Here is a 9540-nt window from a genome sequence, read left to right as displayed (position 1 = left end):
AAACGATAATTCTACGATCGGTACGATAGATAATTACAAATCAACGAGTAGAAAAATATATCTTAAATTCAAGTTGATTTAAATGTCAATGTCAAATATAAAAGAAGAAAGTTATTTAGATATTTATTCACAAATTCGTGACATTTAAAGTTATTTCACAAAAAAGAAACTAAAGAGTAGAATAGAAAGGGAAGAGAAGTTTCAATATTGGAATAGGCAATGTGAGCACAGAAAGCAATACAATAACGATTTTAATAGCACAATGAATTTAAATGAAAACTTTTGAATTATTCAATGATAATCATTTTGTAACTTTTTAAAAATTAAATAACTAAAACATAAACTTACTACTAATTTAGAGACCTTAGATGCAATTTACCCTTAAAGAGATTGAAATGGCCTTAAGCCTAAGGGTCTGTTTGATTGACGGAATTGATTTTCCGAAAAATCATTTCCAACTTTTCGAGTGTTTGATTGGAGGAAAACATTTTCCATTTGGAAAATGAACTCCAAAACAAGGGAAAATGGGTTACATTTTAGGGAAAATGTCTTACCCTTTCAATTTCCGTAAGACATTTTCCGTGCTCTCCTCTTTATCGCCTCCTTCATTCCTTCCTTCATTTCCGGTAGAAAACTGCTTCTGTTTATCGATTTTCCAGTAACATGTTTTTTTAATTATTCAATACTTGTTTTTTTAACACAATTACAAATAATTTATTTGATATTAGTTTTTTTCAATTTATAACGATTAATATTGTAGCTTAATAATTGAGTATTATTATAAATAAATCATTGCAATATATGTAAAATAATTTAAAATATAAAAATTTATTAATATATATTAATATATGTAAAAACAACTTTTCCGAAAAATATTTTCAAAAAATCTGCCAAGCAGCAGAAAATATTTTACACAGATTTAATCAAACACCAGAAAATATTTTCCAGTAAATCATTTTACATAAAAGTAAAATATTTTCCAGAAATATTTTCGAGTGTTTGATTGGAGGAAAACATTTTCCATTTGGAAAATGAACTCCAAAACAAGGGAAAATGGGTTACATTTTAGGGAAAATGTCTTACCCTTTCAATTTCCGTAAGACATTTTCCGTGCTCTCCTCTTTATCGCCTCCTTCATTCCTTCCTTCATTTCCGGTAGAAAACTGCTTCTGTTTATCGATTTTCCAGTAACTTGTTTTTTTAATTATTCAATACTTGTTTTTTTAACACAATTACAAATAATTTATTTGATATTAGTTTTTTTCAATTTATAACGATTAATATTGTAGCTTAATAATTGAGTATTATTATAAATAAATCATTGCAATATATGTAAAAATAATTTAAAATATAAAATTTATTAATATATATTAATATATGTAAAAACAACTTTTCCGAAAAATATTTTCAAAAAATCTGCCAAGCAGCAGAAAATATTTTACACAGATTTAATCAAACACCAGAAAATATTTTCCAGTAAATCATTTTACATAAAAGTAAAATATTTTCCAGAAATTATTTTACGGAAAATATTTTACTGACAATCAAACAGACCCTAAGATTCAGGCTTTTTGCCTCTTTGAAGAAGTCAAATCACATTCTAGAACGTCTCTTCACACGTGCCACCACATTCATTTCGCACGTGCCGTCCTTCTCCCCTTCCATATATACTCGCATAAATTCACAAAATCTCCCTCTCCCAATCCCTCAAAAAGAAAAAAAGAAAAGAAAATACCCTTTCTTTTTGTTGTTTTTTAATCCAAAAATGGCTGAACCAGCAACAGCAACCCAAGCAGCAGCACCAGCAGTACCTCAACTAAAAGATGAACTCGACATTGTTATACCAACTATAAGAAACTTAGATTTTCTTGAGATGTGGAGACCATTTTTTCAACCTTACCATCTCATCATTGTTCAAGATGGTGATCCTTCAAAGACTATCAAAGTCCCTGATGGTTTTGATTATGAACTTTATAATAGGAATGATATTAACAGGATTTTGGGTCCTAAAGCTTCTTGCATTTCATTCAAGGATTCCGCTTGTCGTTGCTTTGGTTATATGGTGTCTAAGAAGAAGTATATTTTCACCATTGATGATGACTGTTTTGTAAGTTTTCTTCTTCTTTTTTATTATCTTATTTTGATGTTTTGGATTCTGGGTTTTTGGTATTTTAGTCTAATTCTTGATCTTTTGATGTTTTGGTTTCTGGGTTTTTGTTGTTTTGGTCAAAAGATGATTTTTTTTTCATTGTTTTAATTGGATATTTTCAATTGAAATTGATTATTTTGAGAGGAATGTGCACAATATGGATAGTCTTAGCTCTATTGGTATTAGGAATGACCCATAGGGAGGAAGCTAGTAGCTTATTTTCGGGGTATTAGGAATGACCCATATTGTGCACAATATGGATAGCCTTTGTATATGCGTATTATTTTAAATTCTAATGAGATTAAACTGAATTTTTTTTCAACTTTGGGATCTGAGTGTATTTTTACCATGAAACTAAGAGTAAAATGATAATTTGTCATTTTGGAGCCAGTGTCCCTGTCTGCCTCCTTCACTGTCCCTGCCGAGAATGTGGATTTGAAATGCTACTTCTTATGGGGAATTACGAGTAGTTTAAATTTTGTATAGAAAATATGAAACGATTTGATAAGTAATAACCTTCTCAATAATTTCATAATTTGAATTGATTTATGCATTTGTTTTTTTTTTTATAGCATGATGCTGCATTATGGAATGTCTATTGTGATTTCATCTATTTTCATTTGACTAAAGAAGGTAAAATTACCATGGAAGCCCTTGTATTAAGAGTTAGATTGCATTTCTATTACAAATTCCATCCATTTCTAGGGCTAAAAATTGGTCTCTATATGACAATACATGTCATTGTTTAGTTATTCCATCAATTACGTTAATTTGCTCTTTGATCTAATGTATAAAGATTAATTTGCTTATTTTCTAAGTAGAGGGTGTAAAATGCAATCTAACTCTTAATACAGGGGCCTCTATGATACTTTTACCATTAAAAACTTAAGTTATTCTTCACATGGAATGGTCATTTAGCAGCTTAGCACATGCTCTATCATATGAAAATATACCTTTCAAATTTCTAAATAATTGATTTGCAGTGTGATCTACAACTCTCAGATTCTAAAAATTCTGTATATTGTTTATGAGTTTAGGTTGCTAAGGACCCATCTGGTAAAGCAATCAATGCACTTGAGCAACACATCAAGAACCTATTATCCCCATCCACACCCTTCTTCTTCAACACCTTATACGATCCCTTCAGAGACGGTGCTGATTTTGTTCGTGGCTACCCTTTCAGTCTCCGCGAGGGTGTTCCCACTGCCGTCTCTCATGGCCTATGGCTAAACATCCCAGATTACGACGCACCAACTCAACTTGTCAAGCCTCTCGAGAGGAACACTAGGTTTGTTGACGCAGTCTTGACAATTCCAAAGGGTACTTTGTTCCCTATGTGCGGTATGAACTTGGCATTTGACCGTGAGCTCATTGGCCCTGCAATGTACTTTGGACTCATGGGAGACGGTCAACCTATCGGCCGTTATGATGACATGTGGGCTGGTTGGTGCACCAAGGTATATCATCAAAACCCAAACCGTTCTATAAATTTTCAAATTTCATTACAAGCTAACCGGCTAACCTCCATTCGACGATTTGTGTAGGTGATATGTGACCATTTAGGACTCGGGGTCAAAACCGGGCTACCGTATATCTACCATAGCAAAGCAAGTAACCCATTTGTGAACTTAAGGAAGGAATACAAGGGTATTTTCTGGCAAGAAGAGATTATTCCATTTTTTCAACAAACTGTACTTCCAAAAGACTGCACCACTGTCCAAAAATGTTACATTGAATTGGCTAAACAGGTCAAAGAAAAGCTAAGCAAAGTTGACCCATATTTTGACAAGTTGGCTGAGGCTATGGTCACATGGATTGAAGCTTGGGATGAGCTTAACCCAACTGGTTCTTCAGTAACAAATGGCAAAGCAAAATAAAAAAGAGAAAAACAGGGGATCTTCATTAGCCACAGTTGCTATTGTTGAGTTATTTATTTATTGTACCTTTACTTATGTTATAATGTTTTTTTTTTTACAGATTTTTGAAGGACCTTGATGTAATTTTATTGTTTTTTATGTTCCATGAAGTTTACAGCATTAAAAACTTCATTATCTTTATTTTTGTTTTTATAATATTAATAAAATGAATTCCTTTTTTGGAATTTTGATTCGAAGAAAATGCTTTTACTTTACAATTGTTTTTACATTAGAGTTTAATTTTTTTATTTAAATTAGCCTCTGAATTTGATAATTATTTTTCCATTGGGGATTGAAGTAGACATCTCTTCTCACATTGTAGTTGATTTTTTTCGAAATTAGTCCTTGAATTTACCAACTCTTCTCACGTTAAAACCTTGAACTTCTTTTTGATCCAATTTTTTTTCAAAGAAATATCAAGGATTAAGACAAAAAAAGCTTCAAGTTCCAATATGAGAATAATTGTAAAGTTTAAAGGCTAACTTGGACAAAAAAAAATTCAAGCTCTAATGTCAGAATAATTATCAAGTTTAGGTGTTAAATTGGACAAAAAAAAATTTCAAAACCCAATGATTGTTAAGTTCAAGCCCTAAATATTGCATTAACCTTTTTAATATTTCAAATCCAAATAACTTAATGATTCTTTAATTTAATTTATTAGAATTTGATAAGTTAGTCCAAGCTATTACTAAACATATATACTTAAAGGGTTAATTTTTATTAATTTGTTGTATATAAATTTTCTTAATCCCTCATTTTGCTAATTATTTACATATAAACTATTGATTTCCAGTATTGTTTAATTGAATAAAATTTTCAATTTTGAAAAATTAAAATGAATAAAATAATTTGTAATTTCTGGAAAAGGATAGAATTCATTATTAGACCACGAAAATTTAAAATAACTTTGATTAAGAATACATCTAATCTTGAGACTAATTTATCATTTAAACCCTTTTTCCTATATGATGTAACCTTCATTATTATAAAATTAAATTCACATCTTATTACGTACCTACGAACTCTTTCTTTTATCTTACAATTTTGATAACTATATAACCAAAGTTATCATCTAATCCATGGTCCACCATTTTCCTTAATATTAATCTTGTCATATATATACTTTTATTTTCAGAAATTTAGTCTCTCTCCACTTTTTAAATTTCAAAATTCAAGTCCAACTATTAATATTGATTTTTTTGTTAAAATTATTATAGTGACATTTTGAAATAAAAAAAAATACTCACTTGATAGCTATGTGATTAACAATATAAATTTTGAAATTAGAAAAATAGAAAGGTTAAAGCTAAATTTCAAAATTTCAAAGAGACCATATAAATAGAGGATAAATACTCAAAGGAAAGTTTAACATGTTTACTATACATAAAACCCTTGATCAGTGTCTTCAAATTAGAATGGTGCCAAAGGTAGGTAGGAGCCTTCATCTCAAAAACAATAAAATTATTATTATTATTATTATTATTATTATTTTGGAATTGTGTGCAATGATGAAATCTAATTTTAACTTAAAAAATTGTAATTCAAAATGGAAGCTTTCTATAAATTTGAACAAAGGGGATGCACAAAATACAAACTATTTTTATGCCTAACTTTGAATGGAATAAACTCAAAAAGAGATGATAAGACTCAATCAAGCATTTTTCACTTTTAAGATCTAAACAAAATCTTATCGATAATTACATCAATTACGAAATTTAACGATATCAATGGACCATGTAATCACATTTCATTATTAAATAAATGTAAATTTTATTATTAACAAAAAAGTGGATCAAATTACTTATAAAAAATGTAATCAAAATAAATCATTACATTCACCGAATTGAATAACTCATTACAAGAAATATGGAATTAAACTCAAAACCTTCTGTTTAACCTTGGTAGTATTAATTAAATGCTTTCTATTATCAGACATCAATACCTATAAATAGGCATTCTTCATTTAAAAAATGGACTTAATCCAATTAGTTATGGACCTAACATTCCAAATATGTTAAAAAAATATAGTATATGGTCATAAAAAGACCAAATGTAGCATTGATGAGTCACCAAAAAATCGTACCTTATCATATATTCAAATGCTCCATTACTCAAAATGGCATCCTAGAAAACCTTGATTAGCAATAAACAATTTCTAAAGCATGCAATTAAGAACTGTTTTAGGGCAACAAGTGTTCCTTAAGGATTGCATAAAAAAACAAACAAAATTTAGCATCCCCCACTCATTCCAAAGGTTATTATTATGCTTATTCCCAAACATTAATCCTCCGCCTTTTGAGGATTGCAAGATTGAAAATATTCTAAAAAATTATAAAATAAACTAATCCCCAAATTCTAAATTGTGGTTTTATTTCTTTTCATCACGATTCTTAGTCTTTCTTTTTTGATACAATGTCTAAAACTATCCATAAATAAGAAGATAATACGCTACATCCTCTTGCATTGGCATTGACATACCAACTAAATTAAAACTCGATCAACTAAATTATAATTAATTATATTTATTTTTTTATGATTAAAAATAATGTAATTTGAATTATATTTTAAAATCACTGTTAAGAGATTTAAATTACTCTTCTCAAAAAAATTTTCCTCATTATGTTTATTATGATTGAAGATATAATCATTCTATCATGTTATTACATTCATAGTAATCATTTTTATTTTTCATTTTACATCATCATTGTGATTATAATATAATCATTTAAAAAAAAACTTATAAGTTTATAGTTTTGTGTTTAATGGTTGTGAAAAAAAAACATTAATGAAGAAAATAACCAATATCATAAAACATCAAATCATGTTGCAGCCCCCTAATTAAAATAAAATGTTTGAGAATGATAATTTTGAGTTTCCGCATTTAATTTATTGATTAAAGGTATTCACTCTATCTTTAATATTGTAATTTAGAATAATAAAAATCAATTGAGGTTGAATCAAATTAGATTGGTGAAGGTACTAGTCTGGAGAATGGTATTATATCAATTAAATCAGAAATCAGTATGAATTAATTGGATTGATGGTTAAATCGAATATTTTTTTTCTATTTTTAATTTCTTTAATCGAACCGTTAGTATGGATCACAAAAATTATCTATTAGTGGTGTGTATGTGTATGGCAAAGGATGACTTATATTTGATGTACATATCAATTCATAACTTCATACGCTATCAATTAATTAGATAATGATACATTATTAATTTTTTTAAAAATAAATTCATTTAATTTTAACTTTTAGTGATATATTAACGTCTGATTCATTGATAATTTATACAATTATACACGACCAACACACTCAACAAAAACCTAATTTTTTAATTACTTGTAATGGATGGAGCTGGTAAGCACCTAGACATTTCGATTCAAAGATCTTGCTTTGGCGGTACTTAAAATCATCAATAAATTAAATAAAAAATAAAACATTTAAGAAAAACCATGGAATTGACATGATTGAGGGAACTATATATATAAGAGGGTAAGGCTAACAAGTTATTCAAGTGGAAATAGTTGAAAATGATGGTTTGGGGAGCTCCAAAACAAGCATGGAGGAAAGGTCCATGGACTCATGAAGAAGATAAGCTCTTAGCTGAATATGTTACCTTCCATGGAGAAGGAAGATGGAGCTCAGTAGCTAGGTCTACAGGTATATTGTATATAAATTTTATTTACATACATATATATATATTTGAGATTATTTAGCTAATATAAATTGGATTATGGGGTTTATACAGGCTTGAATAGGAGTGGGAAGAGTTGCAGGCTTAGGTGGGTGAATTATTTAAGGCCAGGTCTTAAAAGAGGTCATATAACACCTCAAGAGGAAGGGATCATGGTTGAATTGCATGCCCTTTGGGGTAACAAGTAATACTTCTTCTTTTTGGTCCCTAAATTTCATAATGTTTTGATTGAGTCCTCAAAAGTATCATATCATATTAACGTTAGCTTGAATTTTGAGGACTTAATTAGAATGTTATGAAGTAACGGGGATCACCCTTTTGTGTTGTTGTTTCTTGTTAATTTATTGGTCCTTAAATTTCATAATGTTCTGATTGAGTTCTCAAAGCATCAATATCATACCAATCACTCAATTAGTATTTTGAGGATTTAATTAAAATGTTCTGAAGTACAGAGATCAACCCCTTCTTCTTTTTTGTTATTGTTTGTTGTTGATTTATTGATCCTTATATTTTATAATGATATGATTCTCTGTTATATGACTGTTATCTTAGAATTTGAGTAATTAATTAAAACGTTTTAAAGAATTGACAACCCGTTTTTTGTTGTTGTTTTGTAATTGTATGTGAAATGAATTACAGGTGGTCTACAATTGCTAAATACTTGCCAGGGAGAACAGATAATGAGATAAAGAACTATTGGAGAACCCATTTTATGAAGAAGGAAAGGTCAGCTCAAAGGCAACAAAAAAGAAAAGCTCTAAAGCTGAAACAACAGCCACCACAGCCGAATAAAGAGGAGACGGCAGCAGTGGGAGATGGTGGCGGAGCGACGGATCACGAGGGACGAATGTGTGAAGAGGCTGCTACTTTGTTAGATGAGTATTTGATGAATGAAGGGTTATGGTGGAACCAGCAGCAGCAGGCTAATAATATTGCCATGCAAATGCAACTAGTAGCTTGTAATTGTTATGGAGGGGGTGTAATTAGTAATGGTGGGTGCATTTTCTAAGAATACTTTTGGGGATTGAATTTCCCAATTAAGATGAGTATATATGTGTATGCATGCATGTATGGACTGTTTATAGTAATGATAATAAAGATGGGATGTCAAATTGTTGATTCCCTAAATAACAAAATAAACATCAGACATCACAATTTGATAAGCACAGAAAGATATTTGGACAAACACACATGTAAAATCTTGAAACATGACATCCCAATCATGTTAGAAGAAGTACACTCAATGATAGTAAATTTCAGTTCTCAAATATTTTCAAAATCTATTCATGCTTTGGTCCAAAAATGAAAAGATAGTCCACCAAGCCCAAATGAATCTTAATATGCAATAACGATTCGAGCCCAATTACCCGACCCGAATATATTAAAAAAAATATTAAAATGGCCCATGCAGGTCTCGAACCTGCGACCTTCGCGTTATTAGCACGACGCTCTAACCAACTGAGCTAATAGGCCACGTCTATCAGTCCTGAAAATTACTCTATTCCATCTTCCTCTCAGGAAGTTGCAAGTAATTTTGAAGCACTGTAAACAAAATTTATTTGTAATTTGATTATTAATAGGGAGAGTGATGCCCCTTTCAATTGAGTTGAAAGCTGGTGTTAATATTTTGCCTGGTTTCTTGATGATTAGGGGTAAAGTTGGAAATTACAAGTGCCAAAGGGGAATTATTTGTAAAATACCATTTTGCCCCTTAATATTTTAAAGCTGTATTCTTTATTACTAAAAGGTTGCTTTTACAGTTTTAGTGTTTTTAAAA

At 29.8% G+C, this 9540-nt stretch overlaps 2 protein-coding genes and 1 non-coding gene across 3 annotated transcripts; 2 read left to right on the top strand and 1 right to left on the bottom strand.

Annotated features, from left to right (window-relative positions):
- The first annotated feature begins 1681 nt into the window (after nt 1–1681).
- On the top strand, nt 1682–4250 carry LOC121219369 (UDP-arabinopyranose mutase 1). Its single transcript, XM_041097425.1, has 3 exons — nt 1682–2107; nt 3187–3606; nt 3694–4250. Exons 1-3 carry the CDS (start codon nt 1766–1768, stop codon nt 4024–4026), a joined length of 1095 nt encoding a protein of 364 aa, XP_040953359.1. The 5' UTR covers nt 1682–1765; the 3' UTR covers nt 4027–4250.
- Nucleotides 4251–7583: 3333 nt separating this feature from the next.
- On the top strand, nt 7584–8878 carry LOC121219370 (MYB-like transcription factor EOBI). Its single transcript, XM_041097426.1, has 3 exons — nt 7584–7729; nt 7818–7947; nt 8403–8878. Exons 1-3 carry the CDS (start codon nt 7600–7602, stop codon nt 8770–8772), a joined length of 630 nt encoding a protein of 209 aa, XP_040953360.1. The 5' UTR covers nt 7584–7599; the 3' UTR covers nt 8773–8878.
- A 284-nt stretch (nt 8879–9162) lies between these two features.
- TRNAI-AAU (transfer RNA isoleucine (anticodon AAU)) lies at nt 9163–9236 on the bottom strand. The gene has a single exon. It is a non-coding gene; the product is annotated as a tRNA-Ile (tRNA).
- Between the last annotated feature and the right edge of the window lie 304 nt (nt 9237–9540).

This window comes from Gossypium hirsutum, chromosome D07 (assembly GCF_007990345.1).
Source record: "Gossypium hirsutum isolate 1008001.06 chromosome D07, Gossypium_hirsutum_v2.1, whole genome shotgun sequence".
NCBI lineage: Eukaryota > Viridiplantae > Streptophyta > Magnoliopsida > Malvales > Malvaceae > Gossypium > Gossypium hirsutum.
This window is presented reverse-complemented; position numbering and strand designations above follow the sequence as displayed.